Source organism: Balaenoptera borealis (genome assembly GCF_965194805.1).
Source record: "Balaenoptera borealis genome assembly, chromosome: 2".
NCBI lineage: Eukaryota > Metazoa > Chordata > Mammalia > Artiodactyla > Balaenopteridae > Balaenoptera > Balaenoptera borealis.
This window is the reverse complement of record NC_138867.1, coordinates 57,341,654-57,362,543: the sequence shown is the minus strand read 5'-3', so window position 1 is coordinate 57,362,543 and position 20,890 is coordinate 57,341,654. Positions and strand designations below refer to the sequence as shown.

Here is a 20,890-nt window from a genome sequence, read left to right as displayed (position 1 = left end):
GTTTAAGGATGTGTGGAGCAACTGAAACCATCATACATGGCTTGTGGGAGTGTAAAATGGTGCAATTCTTTGGAAAAATAGCTTGGCAGTGTCATGTAAAGTTAAGTATACACTTACCATTCAACCTAGCAATTCCATTCCTATGTATTTACCCAAGAAAAACGGAAACATACGAACACACAAGGACTTATACAGGAATGTTCATAGTAGCTTTATTCATAATAACCAAAAACCAGAAACAATATCAATGGCCATTGGGAATAAACAAATGATAAAGTATCCATGCAATGGGATACTAGTAGGCAGTAAAAAAGAAAAAACTGTTTATATACACAACCTGGACGAATCTTAAAAACATGCTAAGCAAAAGAAGCCACATATACTGTATGATTCAATTTGTAAGAAACTGTGTAACAGGCAAAACTAATCTACAGTGATGGAAAACACAGATGAGTGGCACCTGGGGCTAGAAGTCCTTGGGGATACTGACTGCAAAGAGGCCTGTTGGGCAAGATGAAAGTGTTCTCTTCTGATCGTAGTTGTCATTGCATGTGTGTATTTGTCAAAAGGTATCAAACTGCCCGCTTAAAATGGGGGCATTTTATCATCTGTTAATTATAACTATGATTTTTTTTTTATTCTAATACAAATAACTTCTTAAGGAGAATCTAAAGAAATGAAAAATCAATTCCAGGTTTGGGATTTGGTTTCTGTAAAGCTACCTGAGTTAATTTTTTTTTTAAGTTCAGAATTCTATGACCAGGAACCCATTTTTTTAAGTTATCTATGTATCTCTGTAACATGATTAGAGGCAGTGGTTCTCCTACTTTAGCATTTATCACAGCCACCTGGAGGACTTGTTGAAACAGATTGCTAGGCCCACTCCCAGAGTCTCTGATTCAATACGCCTGTGATGGGGCCCAAGCATTTGCATTTCTAACAGGTTCCCGGTGATGCTGTTGATGCTACCGAGACAGACACCACCCTTAGAATCACCGATTCCAGAGATCCTTAAAAGTTCCCTCTTCCTCTAAAGAATCCATTCTAAATACCTAAAATCTAAATTGAATTATCCCCTAAAATGGGTATATCCCAGAAAAGCCTGACACCTAAAAGTGAAAAGATTCTCTGCCCTAATAAGGGACAGAGAAGAGACTGGCCAGGCCAAAGTGTGTTAACTGGTGGCCTGCAAGCAAGTTTTATTTAGCCCGTGTGGTTTTAAAAAATTAGACGTCAACATTTAAAACTTAGGAGAATACACTTAAAAATCCAGTTTTTCAGTTTCTGTTTAAATATCAAAATATACTGCCCAAGGGAAACTACATTCCCAGAAAGAAAAAGTAGGCTGCGGCTGAGTAATAGTTACCTCCTTTGAAAAAAACGTTTTTTCTTTTGGACTAGGTAACAAATGCACATGTATAAAATTCAAAAGGTACAAAGAAAGGTGTACAGTGAAATTGACATCTCTCTTCTACCCGAGCCCAGCATCTAGAGGCTGCCTCCTTTACATGGAACCAGTGTTTTCCAGATGCTACCACTTTGAATTTACCTGGCCCCTTTTCAAGTATTTGCATTACCTGCCTGGTCTCCTCGGGCATCTGAATTTGCATCTGAGCCCATTTTACAGACCCTCTTCTGCATTCCCAGGCACTTGGTTTATCATTAGCACTTTCACACTTTTTTTAAAAATTAATTATTATTATTATTATCTTTTTTAGCCGCGCCACACGGCATGTGGGACCTTAGTGCCCCAACCAGGAATCGAACCCATGGCCCCTGCAGTGGAAGTGCAGAGTCTTAACCACTGGACCGCCAGGGAAGTCCCCACGCGGACGTCTTTAAAGGTCTGCCTCTTAGACTGGGAGGGTCACAGAGCCACAAGGTTAGGGTTTGTGTCTTCTTCTTGGTGTCTATATCCTGAAGGCTAGGGTCTCATCAGACAGCAGGTGTACAAGGTTTGTTGAGTGAATTAATGAATAAATGAACAAACTGTGCATTACTTCCAGGGCTCTGGCCTGAGGTGTGACTCAAATAACAATTTAGTCACGTGAAATCAAGAATTTAAATCCCATAAGGACCCATCCCATCAGTCTCCCAAGAAGAGAATTAGAAAATGTGGAAAAGGGCTTCCCTGGTGGCGCAGTGGTTGAGAATCTGCCTGCTAATGCAGGGGACACGGGTTCGAGCCCTGGTCTGGGAAGATCCCACATGCCGCGGAGCAACTAGGCCCGTGAGCCACAACTACTGAGCCTGCGCGTCTGGAGCCTGTGCTCTGCAACAAGAGAGGCCGCGATAGTGAGAGGCCCGCGCACCGCGATGAGGAGTGGCCCCCGCTTGCCGCAACTAGAGAAAGCCCTAACACAGAAACGAAGACCCAACACAGCCAAAAATAAAAATAAATAAATAAATTAAAAAAAAAAAAAAAAGAAAATGTGGAAAAAAAATAATGAGTCTTCTATTCTTATAGAACTGGACCCAAATGGACCCAAAAGGGGTATCAGGACACTCCCGAGGCTACTTCCCAGAAGCATGACAATCTCCTGTGCCCTTTTCTTCCTTACTATAGGCCTCAGGGACTCAAACTTCTTGCCCTTTCACCTAAACTCTATCACCTACTAAAGATCATGGGATTCTACCGCTCCACTTCCCAAGGGCTGGTTGTACCCTTTCTTTCTCACCACTCAAGAAATTATTTCATGTTATAAATTTGCCGATCATTACAGAGATACAGACAGCTGAACACAGATAGGACCACAAACATGAGGAATTTCACAAAGTATTGAGAAATCTTACAAAATGTTTACAGTTCTTCTTCCCTACTGCCATTCCGAGCAGCAGAAGCCCTGTTGTTCCCTCACTGTTTCAACATACATTAGTGTTTTGATTATGGCATGTACTCGGATATACAGTGGGTCACCTGTGCTTCTTAAATACAGGACTTACATGCTTTTAATCTAATTATCTCTCTTCTTCAGCCTCCAAATAGTACTGCAATCTTCACCTTGTAGTTATTCTCAAGGGCAAACAAGGTCACAACAAACAGAAACAGTGCACATATTGCCACATATAGGTGGAAATGTATTGTTTGCACTACGACCCAAATAAATGAAAAATAAATTTTATTACAGTTCCCCTCCAACCTCCAGTTCCATACCTATTACCTTATTTGATGAACATGATTGCTTTCAGGCCCTCAACTAACAGCTAACATTAGCTACATTACTTTCATCTCCCTCACCACAACTTCCCAGGATTCCATAAGTTTTATTATTTTTGAATACTTAATTCATTTACAGGGCTTAAAATTTTTAACTATATAAAAATATTTAAAAATAATTCTTACTCTCCACTGTGCTACACCACCACCCCAGGCAACCATTTTTATTAGTTCCCTATGTATTCTTCCAGTGTTTCTTTTTATTGAAAAAAAAGAAATTTTTTTTTCGGCCACGTGGTGCGGCTTGTGGGATCTTAGTTCCCCGACCAGGGATCGAACCCGTACCCCCTGCAATGGAAGCGCAGAGTCCTAACCACTGGACCGCTAGAGAATTCCCTCATTTTTTTAAAAGACAGCTTTCTTGAGATATACTTCACGTACCATGTAACTTAACTTATTCAAATTGTGTAATTCAGTGGTTTTTAGTATGTTCACAGAGTTGAACAGCCATCACCACAATCAATCTTAGAACATTTTCATCACTCCAAGAAGAAACGCTATACCCATTAAAATTCACTCTTTCGTCCAGCTGTTTGTAGTATTCCCCTATAATCTTTATTTTTGTAAGGTCCATAGTGATGTCTCCTCTTTCACTCGATCTTAGTAATTTGAGTCTTCTTTGTTTTTCTCTTGGTCAACTTAGCAAAATATTTGTCAATTGGTTGAACCAACTTCTGGTTTCATCGACTTTCTCTATTGTTTTCCACTGTTTCTTTTGCTAAGACAAATATATATTCTTATTTTTCCTTCTTCCGTACGTAACAGGTAGCATACTATATACTCTGAACACTAGTATATATATATTCTGAAGAATGTACTTCAGGTCGAAGGAAAATGATCCTCAACAGATCTGAGATGTAAGAATAAATCAAGAGCCATGAAAGTGGTAAATATGTGATTAAATCTTAATAAACACTAACTGATTAAAACAAATATAAATGTCTAGTGAAACACCAAAAGAATTAAATGTACAACAATAATAATAAATAAGTGAGGAAGGAGGAAAGTGAGGTTAAATGTGTTATCCGTGGGGAGGGTAAAGGTACAAGTTAACTTTAGGTTTTGATGTTATGAAGGAGTACTGGAAGCAGTGCTTCCTCAGATTCTCTTGGTCATGCCCTTCTTTCCAAGGTGCTGCCCGCCTCCTCCTCTGCACTGCTGCTGCCTTTGCCCAGCTTCCTGAGTGGGCTGGAGTCCAAACTGAACCACACCAAGCCTATCTGACCTTCCAGAGTTGGCTCCAACGCCACACCACTGAGCCTGACAGCTGGCTTCCTTAGCAGTTACCAAAGGACCAGATGACACAGCCCTGTGTGGCAAGCCTTGGCTAGTGGGAAATGGAAGAAGTTAGGAAATTGCATTACCCTCCCCTCCTCCCTTCGGTAGACTGTGCAGAGGGGCAGCTTCTCTTTATAAACCTTCTGGAGAAGTCCCAAACTCTAAGTGAACACACTTGCTGGGAGACTCCTATGACTCTTCACAGTTTGTCATCAAGCCTGGCCACTGTGATAACATATTGTTTTTCCTTGTCTCACTTTCCCTTTTTTTCCTTACCCATACTTCCCTAGATCTGCATCTCCCAAATAAAGCAACAATACTTTCACCTTTGCCTGAGGTTCTACTTTCTAGAGGACCCAAGTTAAGGAATTATGTGTACTGTAATTTCTAGATAACCTCTAAAAAAATAAAAATAGAGTATACAATTTCCAAACTAGTTTAAGAAAACAAAGAATGGTGGGAAACAAGCAATCCAAAAAAAGGCAAGAGGGACTTCCCTGGTGGCGCAGTGGTTAAGAATCCGCCTGCCAATGCAGGGGACACAGGTTTGATCCCTGCCAGGAAGATTCCACATGCCACGGAGCAACTAAGCCCGTGCGCCACAACTACTAAGCCTGCACTCTACAGCCCGTGTGCCACAACTACTGAATTCCATGCGCCTAGAGCCCGTGCTCCACAACAAGAGAAACCACCGCAATGAGAAGCCTGCGCACCGCAATGAAGACTAGCCCCCACTCACCGCAACTAGAGAAAGCCCACGCACAACAACAAACACCCAACGCAGCCCAAAATAAATAAAATAAATTTTAAAAAACAAACAAAAAAAGGCAAGAAAGAAGAGAAAAATGAAGATGGAGTAGTTGAAACAAATAGCACAAAGTAAGATGATAGATTTAAACTAAAATGTATCAGTAGGCACATTAAATATAAATGGACTAAATGCTTCAGTTAAAAGAAAATGACTTTCAGGAAAATAAAAAAGAATATGAAGTGAAATGTATACATTCAAAAGTATTTAAAATAAATCTAATTTTCATAATGAATTTTAAGCTTTAAGGAGTTTTCTAATCAAACAGAACTCAGAAAGACATACTATTCAGAAAGATTCCTAATGTTAAAAAGTTTCCTTCATTATTGTAGTATACTGTGGAGTTCCATGAGGGAAACTAAGGCCAGAACTAACAGTATTATTAGATCACCATTTTTATTTCTATAATCTTAAACAAACCAGGATTTTCTCAATAATTTTTTTTAAATTAATTAGTTTATTTATTTTTGGCTTCGTTGGGTCTTCGTTGCTGTGCGCAGGCTTTCTCTAGTTGCGGCGAGCGGGGGGCTACTCTTTGTTGCGGTGTGCGGGCTTCTCGTTGTGGTGGCTTCTCTTGTTGCAGAGCACAGGCCCTAGGCGTGCGCGCTTCAGTAGTTGCAGCACGTGGGCTCAGCAGTTGTGGCTCGTGGGCTCTAGAGCGCAGGCTCAGTAGCTGTGGCTCATGGGCTTAGTTGCTCCGTGGCATGTGGGATCTTCCCGGACCAGGGCTCAAACCTGTGTCCCCTGCATTGGCAGGCAGATTCTTAACTACTGCGCCACCAGGGAAGCCCTCTCTATAATTTTGAGACTGGAAACTCCTCCTTACGTCTAACTAAAATATTCACTTTAACCTTATCAAGTATACAAATAAAACCCAAAATTGTAGAAAGAGATAAAGCATCCCCCCAAAAGGCACTCAATGTCCCTTTTATATACAGTAGTGTGAGTGTGTGTCTAATATATTTCTAAGTAACTTTTCAAGAGGTGCCTACTCATAGCCTTTCTTTTAATTCAAGTAGGGGGAGATAAAATATTCTGATTATGTTAAAGGCATCTCCTTCAAGCCACTGATACCTCTTGTGGACAGAGCAAAAGGAAGGAAGACAGCAGTTAATTTGGTTACCTAGAGCCGAAGTCTGTTTACTTGTAAAGAACCCTTTGGGTCTAGGCGCGGAGAGTATGACTCTTGGGAGAAAGATCTGTACTTTGGTCAAATTATGTCTTAGTGTGTGTGTGCACACATGTGCTGCTAAAAATACATATTCTTTCTAATAACCTATAAGGGAAAAGAATCTGAAAAAGAATATATATATATATATATATATATATATATATATATATATATATATATATATATAAAAAACTGAAAATAATGCATATTCCTGGGCTTCCTCCAAGATTTATTGAATAGACTCTCCAGGGTGGGATTACATTGTCTTTACTGATAACATTCTTCACTAAGAATTGTTATTTATAAAATCATGCATATCATAGTGAAACTCAATTTAGAGTGACTAAAGTTCGTAGATTTAAAATAAACATACCTTTGCTATGGAAACCTGATTCACTCTCAGAAGGGTATACCCTAGAAAGAGTCCTGCCTATAACAGTATATCTTCATTGAACCTGAAACATGGACCTCATCATACATTCTCACCTACATTTTTCTGATGACCCAGGGTAGGAAAGTTGAGGGGGATTAAGTTAAACAGTCCCTGGGTATGAACATGAGTGAGGCTAACAAGGATAGTTCATTAACCTGAACTATAAAAGGTAAGCCAGTCTCAGATAACAAACCACCAAAATGGCGGTATTAGATATACATCATTAAGTAAATACTTTACCAATCATTACAGAGGAAGCTTTAAAGTAATAGGTTTCTTAGATCAGACTTTCCTTTTGAACTGTTCTTCACTGGAGTTTCTTCTAAAGAATCATTTTATTTACAGTCGCAAATGTCTTTTTAACACACTCAATGTGTATTATATGCTGGAATCAAATAGCTGAAGGAGCTGGAATCTTATGAATACAGCCAGGACAACAATGGAGAGAGTCATGAACAAAAATATCACAGTCCACACAAAAAACATTTTGGCACACAGTGCAAACATAGACCTGCAGTGAAAAGAAGAAAACTAAATTTAAAAAGTAGTTTCCAAAAGTTAAGTACAGCATAGTTAGAAGACATTCAAGTTGCTTTGGTCTTTTATATCTCTATTACTTTTTCCCTACTCACCTACCAACTTTATTAGTTCCAATGTACTATATATTCTCAAATCGAAGGCAATTAATTTTTTCCAAAAAATTATTCCTTAGAAATGAAGGAGGGGGCTTCCCTGGTGGCGCAGTGGTTAAGAATCTGCCTGCCAATGCAGGGGACATGGGTTCAAGCCCTGGTCTGGGAAGATTGACCCCACGTGTCGCGGAGCAACTAAGCCCATGTGCCACAGCTACTGAGCCTGAGCTCTGGAGCCCACGAGACACAACTACTGAGCCCACGTGCCACAACTACTGAAGCCCGTGTGCCTAGAGCCCGTGCTCTGCAACAAGAGAAGACACCGCAATGAGAAGCCCGTGCACCGCAACAAAGAGTAGCTCCTGCTCGCTGCAACTAGAGAAAGCCTGCGCACAGCAACAAAGACCCAATGAATGCAGCCAAAAATAAATAAATAAAATAAATAAATTTATAAAAGGAAAAAAAAAGAAATGAGGGAATAACTTCGTTTTTGAGTCCTTAAAGTCCCTTGGGGACTTCCCTGGTGGCACAGTGGTTAAGAATCCGCCTGCCAATGCAGGAGACAAAGGTTCGAGCCCTGGTCGGGGAAGATCCCACATGCCGCGGAGCAACTAAGCCCGTGTGCCACAACCACTGAGCCTGCGCTCTAGAGCCCGCGAGCCACAACTACTGAGCCCGTGCACCACAACTACTGAAGCCCACGCGCCTAGAGCCCATGCTCTGCAACAAGGGAAGGCACTGCAATGAGAAGCCCTCGCACTGCAACAAAGAACAGCCCCCGCTCGCCACAACTAGAGAAAGCCCACGCGCAGCAGCAAAGACCCAGCGCAGCCAAAAATAAATAAAAATAAGATAATTTTATAAAAAAAAAGATGGTGTCTTCTTAAAAACTTTCAAATGAGTCAAAAAGTGGTTCTAGTGAGGATGCAGCTACTGATGTCAAAGAGGCATGTAAAACTTAATAAAATTGTTTTTTTTAATTGGTTTTTTATATATATATTTGGGTTTTGGGGGGGTTTTTTTTGCCATGCCTCAAGGCTTGTGGGATCTCAGTTCCCCAACCAGGGATTGAACCTGGGCCACGGCAGTGAAAGCACCAAATCCTAACCACTAGACCACCAGGAAACTCCGATACAACTGTTTTATGAAATTTGAGAGTAGAATAAAACAAGCCATCCTTTCAACTAATATTTTATATAGTTTATAAAGTATAGTTTTAAATATGGACATGTAACTAAATTAACAAAAAATTAAAACTAGACAGTGATATATCTTATTTGCAACTTTATATAAGTTTATATGTTCAAATTGGCCCCAGCAAAATTTTAAAAAATATTTTCTCAGTGGCACAATGGGGGGATAACCTTTGGTCTGTGGTCACCTTAAATGGTAACTTCAAAATGACTTATGAGTGCCTAAAGTATATCATGGAGAAAAAAACTTTTAGTATTTCCAAACTAATATTTCAGTATTTCAGTTTAGCTTGCAAACTGAAGACAAAGTACTAAAATATCTTTATAGCAAAATAAGAATGCAGAATTACAAAACAACTGTTTGTAACAGCTCCCATTTTATCTCTACCTACTGTTATACTTCTGAGGAATAACCCGATATGAGTCTGGTCTTCAACAATCTATTGAAAACTTATAATACTATTTCCTCAATATTTATTGTACAATACTTAATATTTACAAAGCACATGAACTTACATGTTGGTCTTTCAGTTCCCCCTGACAGGCATAACAAAATCTGAAAAAGAAAGTTTAAGAATCATTTTGTTAAGGACTCACTCATTAAAATAGCTCAGGAAAATTTCAACAAGAATTCTCTTATTACTAAGTACAGTTGACCCCTGAACAACACGCAGGCTAGGGGTACCAATGCCCAAGGTCAAAAATCTGAGTATAACTTTACAGTTGGCCCTCTGGCTCTCTGACCCTCCATATCAGCAGTTCCACATCCGAGGATTCAACCAACTGTAGATCATGTACTGTAATATGTATTTATGGAAAAAATCTACAAGTATGTGGACCCTTGCAATTCAAATCCGTGTTGTTCAAGGGTCAACTGTAATTATCTTTACATATGATTTTTAGGAGAAAGAATTAAGAATACCAGTAATTTAAGAAAATTCCACAGTAAATCCCAAGGTCATCTGACAGCTTAAAATCTTCCTTAAACAAATTTTATTTTATTTTCGTCAAGGTTAAATATGAATATGATTTCTCAACTGGTATTCTGCAAGGGAATTAAGACCTACAGAAAATGATTTGCATGATTATTTTTCAACTTTCCCAAAGACAGCAGACAGCTGGTACAAGTCTGGATGGATAGAAGTTAATTTATCATAAAAATGGATGCCTAAGGGCTTAATTTTCAAGGAATGGTTTAAAGAATTAAAAGTTCTCAAAATTTATTACAAAAGAGAGCAGTTCTGTCCCTACCCACCCCCACTTCATTTCCAGAGCAAATGCTCATAGTGCTGCCTCTTGGTTTTTTTCATAGGCCATTGGCTATGATTCTCCCACTATAGAAGATGAGATTTTAATTCTCTTTCAACTATCTTGAACCAATAGCATGGGTACACATAACTACATAGAAAGAATTGAGATTGACATTTGTTAAGTCATTTTGGATAGAACAATATTAAATGTTTAGTTTATTATGACTATATAGACATATTCAGCTGAGCCATGCCATACACATTTTCCTCTCTGTAAAACACTTTTTCCTGGAGTTAATAACTGTATTGTTATTCATAAGCTTAAGTTTTCTAATTACCACTAACTCAGCCCCAACCGATCCCTGAGACGTCTGAATATCCTCTTGTTATGTTCAGCTACATCAGGAATTCTACAGTTTCCATCCTCTGGTGACATCTCTCCTGGAGCATTCTGACTTTCTCCAAACAGGACTGACTGTTCTCCATATCTGACATACAAGTGTCATTCTAGGACGTCATCCTACAGCTTTCTTTAGCCACTTTTGAATTAGGTAAATATTCCTATTCTCTTTCATTCATTCTCTTTCTCAGTTCTTTTGAATCATCTCTTCCACAGTTTCCTAAGAAAGTCTCTTGAGACCTTACAAGTCTGAAAATATCTTTATTCTACCTACATTTTTTTTTTTTGGCTGCGTTGTGCGGCATGTAGGAACTTAGTTCCCCGACCAGAGATCGAACCCACACCCCTGCATTGGAAGCACGGAGTCTTAACCACTGGACCGCCAGGGAAGTCCCTATTCTACCTACACTTAAATACCTTGGTTAGGTATATGATTCAGGTTGGTAATAATTCTCATTCCAAATTTTGAAGGAAACTGCTCCGTGTCAGCATCCAGTGTTGCTCACGAGAAGCCAAACAATTTTAATTCCAGGTCATGTGCCCCAATTCTCCCTCTCCAGAAATGTTTAGGGTTAGTATTTTGCTGTGTATTCTGAAATTTCCCAATGATACACTTTAGTGCAGGTCTGCCTTCAATATGTCAGGCACTTGACAGTCCCTTTCAATCTAGAAAGTTCTTTCCTTCGATAGTAGAAAATATCTTTGAATATTTCTTTCATATTCTTCATTTGATCTTGTCTTTATTTGTTATATTATTTTGATATTAGGCCTTCTGGATAAATCTTCCAGTTTTACACCATGGAAATCAGCAAATGCTACAAATCGGGGCTTTTTTTTTTCTTTTTTGGAGAGCTGATTCACCAACATACCACCACTCTTACTACACATAGATGGGTTTAGGGAAATTAATAGATCTCTGGAGATCCAGATCTGTTTAATGAATCATTTCAGTCATAAACAAGGCATTCTACATCTCATTTTCTATATTAGCAGTAATCTTGACCAAGTGAATATGACTCTTTTTTAATGTAGTAACAATATATTCAAACATTACCACTTGTAACAGATACAAATTAATCAAAACTCATGTACCTTTCTCCATTATGTTCTTCCAGGGGAATATCTTGAAAAGCATCCAAAGGAAATAAGTGATGGTAAGACCGTGCCAAGTGGGGAGCAGACACCAGAGTAAGACCTAACACATAAAGCAGAAAGACATATTTAATAACCCAAACCTCATAAAGATGATGGCTGAAATGTCAAATGATATAACTTAGGCTAAATATTTTCAAGTTCTTTTTTTTTAGGATTGCAGGCATTCATTTCTTTAGTTTACCTGTGGCCATAAAAGGAGACTCCAGGATGGAGTCTTAGTTCTGTCACTAAGTATGTGACCTCTCTTGGCATATTTCCTTACTTATAAATTAAATAAAATTCTACAATTCTGTTACTTTAACTTCTCATTCTCCTTATATATATATTTATTTTATGAAGAGCTGCAAAAACGTCTACTAGATCTACTGCACTGCCTATAAAGAACATAATTCTTTTCAGAAAGAGAATTAGGAAACTCTTTTAGAATGCCATGTTTATTTTTAAAAATGGAATACTAGGCACACAATGAAAAAAAGTAATCTATGTCTTTTTTCACAGATTAAATCCAGAAACATAGGCAGAGCTTAATATTTATATTTATTTTAATAGCAATATAGGTAAGAAGTTATTCAAGATTAATTTACTGGATAATGAACAGTTGGTTTCTTACCACAGATTTTACATTCAACAGGAAGCTCACAGTACTTTGCCCGACACTGGGGGCAGAAATAGCCTCCTAATGTAAGTCCTGGCTCAGTGTTGCTATCCAGATGCCTGTGGGGGGAAACATTACTTTTTAAAAAGTGATATATAAAGATGTGAGCAGTTAGAGCAAAAGCCACTTTGATTTTAAAAACTTCAAGTTGTTTCACTGCTCACTTACACTGTTCATTTTTGTCTTTTTTTTCCTCTCTGCATTTTGTTTTGAATAGTTTCCATTAATGTCTTTGAATTCACTCATCTCCTCTTCTTCAGTAACTAATCTGCTGTTAATCCTAGTCCAGCTTATTTTTCATCTAAAACACTGTATTCTTCATCTCTAGAAATTTGACTGGGGTCTTTTTTCTATCTTCCATATCTCCTATGATACTCATGTACTCCTCAACTTTCCTGAGCATATGGAGTATACTTATAATAATTATTTTAACACCAAACCTACTACTTCTATCAACTGTGTTATTTCTGGATATGTTTCCATTCTATAATTTTTCTCCTTGTTATGGGTCATACTTTCCCACTTCTTTGCATGACTGGTAATTTTTGATTGGTTGCCAGATATTGTGAATTTTGCTCTGTTTTGGGTGCTGGATTTTTTTTTGCATTGCCTTAAATACACTGTGGCTTTTTCTGGAATATACTTAAGTAACTGTGAAATAGTTTGATGCCAAGACTTGCTTTTAAGTTTGTTAGGCTGTCCAGAACAGCTGATAGTCTAGAGTTAATTTGGTTTCATGACTGTGGACTCTATTCAATGCCTGTGGTGTTAAGAGGCCTTTCCACACTGACTGGTGGGAACACGGACTACTCCCTGCCCCGTGTGAGCTCTAGGGATTGTTCTGCTGCTCCTCTCCAGCTCTTCTTTCCCTGGCCTCCAGGAGTTTCCGGACAGGAATGTACAGATCAACACTCAGCTAATGACTCGTGGGGAGGTCTCTGAAGCTCTCCAGAGCTCTCTGTGCAGCTCTTTACTCTTGAGTACTCTGCCCTGCAAAATGGTAGTCGCTTCCACCCCACCCCCGCAAACTCTGAACTTTGTTTCTGAACGGAGCAAAACCTCCTGGCTCTGTGTGGGTCTTCCCTCCCTGCACAGCAGCCTGGAAATTCTCTCTAGGCAGTAAGCTGCAATCAGAGGGCCCACCTCATTTGTTTCCCCAGGGATCATTATCTGCACTGCCTGTTGTCCAATGTACGAAAACCACAGTTTTGTATATTTTGTTTGGTTTTCTGCAAGGAGACAGAAGTGTAAATCTAGTCCCTATTACACTTTTATAGCTAAAGACAGTAGTCTTATTTCTTATTTATGAGTTTTAAGAATTACTTTCTTAAATTTACTTTTGTTTTATAATTATGTAAAATGTAAAGCTCCAAAGTTAAAACAAGTTATATGCAGAAAAGTCTAGGATCTATCTCTTTGCCTTTCTCCACACATTGCGTTAGTAAACATTTTTTTACTTTTTACTTTTTGGTTTCATTCCTATTTTTATTATTAATATAAACAAGAATGTGTCTACTCAAACCTCCACCCTCTTCTTAGATGATTGGTAGCACACTATACACTTTTCTCTACCTTACTGTTTTACTTAGTAATATTACAGAAGTATATATAGTTTTCTCTCCTTTTTACAGCTACATAGAAAGTAATCTTCTACAAAAGCCATTACATTTCAAGTCCATCTTTTAAATTTATAACTTACAGGAAGGACTTAACAATGTAAAAACATTATCACGGACAGTTTCAAGGTTTTTACTTACGCCATACTGAAAGAGGGTTTTGCATCTTGATCAGACAGAGAAGCAATGGTATGCTGAGGAAATCCTTCACAGAAGAAAATGTATTACTTTTTTTTCCCCAAGGAAACAGAAAAATTCTAGTAATAGAAACCTAAAAATGTTCCTACCAGAAAGCCCACTAAGTTGTGCAAAAGTTCTCTTTCCTGCCTTTTAGATATGTTTATTATAGCACGGTCAAACTGACAGTAATTCCCAGTTTGAAAAAGAATTAATAGTGGAGGAAATGGGGGAAAGATCTGTCCATACATATGGCCTCAGATTCTAAAGTTCATATCCATATTTTCTAATTTAACAACACTTAACACACATTGCTTTTTAAAAAGAAAATGTGTGTAATTTTTAAATACTTTGATATAACAGAGGAGTCTATAATATAGTCTACTTTCATTTTATATAAGAACATACTTCTAGTTAAAAATTTTGGAATGTCCAAACCCATGTAGTTTATTTTCCATATATATTTTTAAATTCTGAAAACAAGTCTAAGAAAAGCAGAAACCATAAAAAAAGAGAAATTTCATTCTATATAAAAATTTTAAACCTATCTACATTTCAAAACAAATAAATAAAAGTAAAGTGACCAATTGAAAAAACATTTGTATCAGGTGACTGAAAATGGGTTGATATTCCTAAATGGTTCTAATAAATCAATTTGGAGAATTATTATAAGTTTAAAAATAACTTTAAGATAGGCTAAGGAAATGTATCAGTAAATCCAAAAGATTAGCCAACATAATATCTAAAATGTACTGAGTATTTATATCAAGCATTACTCTAAATACTTGGTCTGTATTAACTCAATCGTTGCAACACACAATGAAATAGATACTAATATCACGTGAGATGAGGAAACAGGAAAGAGAGGTTGAACAGTGCTATAAATGGCCAAAAACAAGGCAGAAAAGCATTCCATCTCACTGACAGTTTAAAAATGCACATTAAACAAGGAGTCTCTTTTTGTATTGAAAGTTGGGCTTTTTCAATTACAAATTACAAAAAAGTTGGGCTTTTTCAATTTCAATTTACAAATAAATGTTTACTATAAAATAATAATTGTATTACATAGCTTTGATAAAACAGTACAGATTTTATAGCTTTTTTGATTTCTTAATACAAGAATTTCTCTATAAACAGTGTCTTTATACCTTTCTAACCTTAACAATTAAAAAAAAAAAACCAGTAGTGTTCCTTGAGTGATAGGACTACAAGTGAGTTTAATTTTCTTTTTACTTCTCTGTATGTCCCAAAATTGCTTCAACAGCATAATTTTCTCTAATTATAAAACATTTAAGTTAAATACAAGAAACTCTTAAACGTTAAAATAACTTGTGCAAATGAGATAGAAAGTCTAGCTTGAGTCAAAATATATTTTTTTAAATGTCTATTTTAAAATAACACAAAATAGGGAATTCCCTGGCAGTCCAGTGGTTAGGACTTGGCACTTTCACTGCAGTGGCCGGGGTTCGATCCCGGGTTGGGGAACTATTTAAGATTCTGCAAGTGGTGCGGCCGAAAAGAAAATTAAAAATAAAAATTAATTAATTAATTACTTAAATAACACAAAATAAATACTTACCCATACGAATAAGTGAGCATTCAGAGCTTGAGCTGGCAGGCGGAGGACTAACATGATGTGTCAGCAATTCTTTGTAATGGCTTTCATCTAAAATAACATGGTATGTGCCTAACAAGACGAGAAGTAAAAGAGAAGAAACAACAGCTTTCCAGACATAAGAATGAACTGTAATTTCTATATAATTCTGTAAAAGTTTTACCATCTGAAAATGTTCATTTTCAAAGTAAATACTTAAGTTAAATTATCATTTTTCAAAAACTTTAAATAACATCTCTAAATTGACTTCTCTAGGAATAACTGTAATTATAATTTAATTAAAGCCAAGTTACAAGTTCTTCACTAAGTATTAATATAGTAAAATTTCCAGCTTTTCAAGAGTTCTAATGCTTCCTCTGAACACTGACATAACTACTGAAAATTCCTTGTATTCTGAGATGATAGCTTATAGAATCGGTGATATATTTAATGTAACTACCCATATTTTGGACTTCAGAACATGAACTGATTTAAGTTTAGCAGCTTAAAAAACATATAAAAACATCCTAATTAATAAACTGTTACTTTACATAGTAATTATGAGTAAATATTGAAGATTCTAGATATATACCACCAGTTTCACGAGCAAGCACAGTGCAAACCCGAACCTCTGCAGACAATCCAATAACAGACACTCTAATTTTAGCTGCCTTTAGGGTCTTCGTAAAATCCAAGAAAATGGAGAGTTTTGAGGAAAGAAAAAAAAATTGAATAATTAATGAGTTTGAAAAATAGAATGTTCTGAAAACTAGTAATAAATTCACTATAGAATTCTCTTTAGAGTTGTAACTTTGATTTTGATTATGAAGAAATTATTGGTTCTACCTTGATTAGATCATAGATATTAGATGGATCACAGGTTGTGAGACTGCTAAAGATGATTAGGACTTCTCTACTTGTATGTCCGGGCATGTGTCTAAAGAAAGATAAAAACCACTCCAATTAGGTATAACAAATAACACTAATAAAAAACTTAACTCAGAAACAATAGTACACATGGTTTACACACTTAAGACTACAGAATAACCCCATTTGTTTCAACATTACAAAGGAATGAATTGTGAGTATACCCTAAAAACCTTAATGCCAATTTTTCTAAAATTAGCTACACACTTAAAAAAAATTCACTGATTCACTTATTCATTCAATAAATATTTCTTGAATACTCTTTTAAGTTCTGGGGATAAAGTGATAAACGAGACCAACAAGGTTCCTGACATCATGAAGCTTACATTCTAATAGATTTGTTTCATACAAAGTCTAAAGTGTACATTGGAAAGTATGACAATACTATAGGAATCAACTTTAAGGTGCGTATGTGTGGCTTGAAAATAGTAACATACTTCTTTTTTAAAGACTATAATTTAATCTCATGTTGATTCAGTCATAATATTCATAAACAGTAATGTTTGTGTACCATTTAATTAAATGATGCTTTATGGGATTTTAAGATGTGATGAACTGTTCTCCTCTATACCAAATAGATATTTCTATGCTTTTTGGAGCAATTTTATCAATTATTTGTAGCTTTCCTGCTTATATTTTCATTGTTAGGCTCAGCTTTCACTTGTGGATGCTGCTATTGTGCCTACCTTCACTATGTGTGTTACCTCCTTCTCATCTACTTCAAAACTAAAAAACTATCATATAAAAGTATAAAAATCTGAGTCAGGACAGACTATCCAGGGATAAAATATATAAGCTTTAAATATATTGAACACTTTCTTTGGGGCTTTAACTATATTCCACATAGTTAAACTTGCTAGAAAAGTGCTATTAATTTATAGATGTATTACAAAATAAGTTAATAAAAAACAACGTACAACAAACTCAGTTATTATATCACATTAAATTCCATATACAATCAATTTTCAATAAAATATTTTTTATATTTCTTTTGTACTAATATTACTACAGCTTTAATTTTATTTTTCTAAAACCTTTAAGGATATACCTCAGCAACTAAAATGTAAAATAAAAATTACTTACCAACACCATACTAAACATTATAAATGACATTACATATTTCTCTCAATAATGATTTCATTATAGCTGGGTTTATGGAGACACATATTAACATATCATTTCAACTTAACTCATTCAAAAAACTTTGAAATAAATTATAAACAATAAGTGTAAAATACTAACTTTAGAGTCTGCATAGCCATGCTTAAGGAGTTATAAAGAGATGGCTCTCCATGGCAAGTCATATCTACAGCTTTCTTCAAAGATATTATGTGTTTCCTTGGGTTTCCTAAAATAGAAATGGAATAATCTACTTTTAATAAAAATCTATATATACATTATAGAAATTTACCTTTCTCCCAAATTTACATATCTATGATGTTAAACAACAGAATCCCTTTGATTTACATTTTTAGCAAGTTGCATTTTTTTTGAATTTTTGAATTTTATTTATTTTTTATATAGCAGGTTCTTATCAGCAAGTTGCACTTTCATCAGAAATGTTTTGTTATATAAAGTCTCACTCATACTGAAAAAACAGAATACAAATAATCTCTTTGTCTATTAGCACACATTTTAATAATATTAACCTAGAGTGTGTAAATTTTTACTCTTAATATTTCCTATTTCATCATTTTTAATACTAATATATGTTCACATTTTAACAGCTCTGAAATCACGATGTGTCTTACAATCACTGGCAGCCAGGCAGCGTTTGTGACACAGCTGTCACTGCCTGCTCATGGGCGAACCTATGAATGCTGTTGATGTGTTGCTGCTTCAACTGTATCACGTGCATTGTTTGTGCTGTTCATGTTGAGTTTAACTGTAATTTAAAGTGTTTTTAGAAAGGCTAATACAGACGGTTATATTTTTATGTAGAAAGGCATGGAACAGAACAGTGAGGTGTAAATTTGTTATTGGTGAAGCAAAAACTCATTGATAGAAGAATGCCTGCAATTCCATTTTTTTCTTCAGGGGTAAAAAACAAGCACTTTATAAGACCCAAAAAAGAGGATTTCCACAAAGAGACAAAACTGTGTTACGTTGTTATTGAAATAACATCTGAAAAGACTGTCTGTCTCATGCTAAGCAATACAAATGAAGGGAAGAGAAACCGCCAAATTCTTTAGAATAGTTGACAGGCATGTCAAACCACCAAGAAGCTGGTATGAACAATTCACGTATCATTTGACATTGTATCAAAGATTAATTTCTAGAGTGTTTCCTTCTTGATGGCTCATAAAATAAAGGTATCTTACAAATGGCAGAATCTGAGATTCAGTAAAATATGGTATTCTTCAGACATTTCCTCCTATTTCAACATTGTCTTCATATTAATTAACAACAATGAAACATCGAGTTTATCATATAGCAAACTACCTTCATACCACTGAACATTTACTTCCAATTTGTCACTATTATAGTGGGTTGGCCAGAGTTCATTCAGGTTTTTCTGTAACATCATCGGAAAAGCCCGAACGAACTTTTTGGCCAGCCCAATACATACCATTGCAGACAGTATATTTGTGGAGTGAGGCTTTTTCTTCTTTTATAACATTTCCTAAGTATACTCCAAGGAATATTTTTTTTTAATACCTTTTTTTTTTCCCTCTTGGCCGTGCCGCACGGCTTGCGGGATCTTAGTTCCCCGACCAGGGATTGAACCCGTGCCCTCAGCAATGAAAGTGTGGAGTCCTAACCACAGGACCACCAGGGAAGTCCTCCAAGGAACATTTTTATGGCTCTTTTCCAGAAAATGTTAAACAAATTAACCAGACTATCAGCATTATAAGTACCAGTTTCTCCATGGTTCAGCAAGCCATATATTGCTTTTGAAACTTCATTTTGGTCATTTAAAATATGTAAAATGTTGTTGAGCGGGATTTTTTTTTTTTTAACACTAGTTTGGCTAAACTTTCTTTTTTTTTTTTTTTTTTCTGAAACCCTTTTATAGGAACATATTTGCAAAATCATCAGAGTACACCCAGAACTGTCTGTAAATGACAAAAGACTTAAAAATGACCACGGTTAAAGATTTGATGAAAGTTCATAATAATGCAGTTGACAAGAAAATTAGTTATTTCTGAGATATACATTTTAAAGTAATAACTAGGATTATTACTTATAACATTATACCAGAACATATAAGATTTTTAGAAATTTCATGCAATGTCTGAAACATTTATATTAACATATTTCCATACATATTTCCATACAAATACAAATATAAGATTTTTAGAAATTTCATGTTAAACTTTCTTTTTTAATCGTTATTTAATTCCTCTTTTTATTCTGGCATGAATTGTCTATCTTCTTTGCCCATACATCTAGTTGGAGCTTCTTGGTGTTCTTATTTATTTGAATAAGTTTTAAAATATTAACCATTTGCCATAGTTAATATACAGTGGACCCTTGAACAATAAGTGTATGAACTATGTGGGTCTACTTATATGCAGATTTTTTTTCACTAAGTATGTACTAGAGTACTACATGATATGCAGTTGGTTGAACTCACGGATGTGGAACCACGGAAAAAGAGTACCGACTGTAAAGTTATACGCAGATTTTCAACTGTGCAGAGGGTCAGCATTCCTAATCCTCAAGTTGTTCAAGGGTCAGCTATATACTGCAAGTATTTATTCTTGGAATCATAAAATTTTAGAAATGAAAAGTACCTAAGTCTAATTCCTTCATTTCATAACTGAGAAACAAATCTAATAAGTTAAGTGATTTGCCCAAAGACATATGCCTACCCAGTGGCAGGACCAGCACTCAAAATCTTCTGGCTCTCTATCCACTTTTCTTTCTACCATACCATACAAAACAATTTTTTATCTCCTACTGTGTTATGAGTACAGAAAAAAAGCATACTTACATTATTGTCAGTGTGGTTTATAGCAGTGATTCTGTTCAGAGGAAGAGAGGGTACTTTCAAGAGGCCTATAAGAATCACCAGAGGATTTTTCATCTCTGTGCACCCATAGAATATTACTATTAACTTGGGGGAGGGGGCACGCAAGAGGGTCGGCCCTACATCCTTTTCTTAGGGGAACCATCCTTCCTTCACTGTGTAAGAATCCAGTTTAGACTATGTGGTTCAAATGGAACTTACCCTGCTTCTACCCTACTCCAGACACAGACATGTAAGCCAGGCCTACCAACAAAATACTTCATTCCCTTGGCCACTTTGACGGCTCATGGATGGGCAGATCATAATAAGGGTCAATAAGAGTCCTCTTTGGAACCTGTGCTGAGGCTACGGACTAGGAGGGTCATGTAGACTTGGGCTATTAATAGACATCTTTTCACCTCTCAGAAAACC

General features: G+C 36.3%; 2 protein-coding genes across 6 annotated transcripts in view; one reads left to right on the top strand and one right to left on the bottom strand.

Moving 5' to 3' along the window:
- LOC309619161 (survival motor neuron protein) overlaps positions 1 to 20,890 on the top strand; it is a 261,837-nt gene that overhangs the window by 89,087 nt on the left and 151,860 nt on the right. The gene's annotated exons all lie outside the window — the stretch shown is intronic.
- Positions 1 to 20,890, bottom strand: part of LOC309619137 (general transcription factor IIH subunit 2) — a 33,918-nt gene that overhangs the window by 4,615 nt on the left and 8,413 nt on the right. For 2 of the 5 annotated variants that reach the window (XM_082374014.1, XM_082374015.1), the window contains exons 8-16: positions 17,749 to 17,854; positions 16,426 to 16,516; positions 16,172 to 16,259; positions 15,565 to 15,672; positions 13,950 to 14,013; positions 12,148 to 12,251; positions 11,475 to 11,577; positions 9,249 to 9,288; positions 199 to 7,418 (exon numbers count right to left, since the gene is read on the bottom strand). In XM_082374014.1, coding sequence (XP_082230140.1) covers positions 7,299 to 7,418; positions 9,249 to 9,288; positions 11,475 to 11,577; positions 12,148 to 12,251; positions 13,950 to 14,013; positions 15,565 to 15,672; positions 16,172 to 16,259; positions 16,426 to 16,516; positions 17,749 to 17,854 — 824 coding nt within the window. In that variant the 3' untranslated portion in view covers positions 199 to 7,298. Of the gene's footprint in view, positions 1 to 198; positions 7,419 to 9,248; positions 9,289 to 11,474; positions 11,578 to 12,147; positions 12,252 to 13,949; positions 14,014 to 15,564; positions 15,673 to 16,171; positions 16,260 to 16,425; positions 16,517 to 17,748; positions 17,855 to 20,890 lie in introns of those variants that run through there. The other 3 variants (XM_082374016.1, XM_082374017.1, XM_082374018.1) reach the window with 3 other exon arrangements.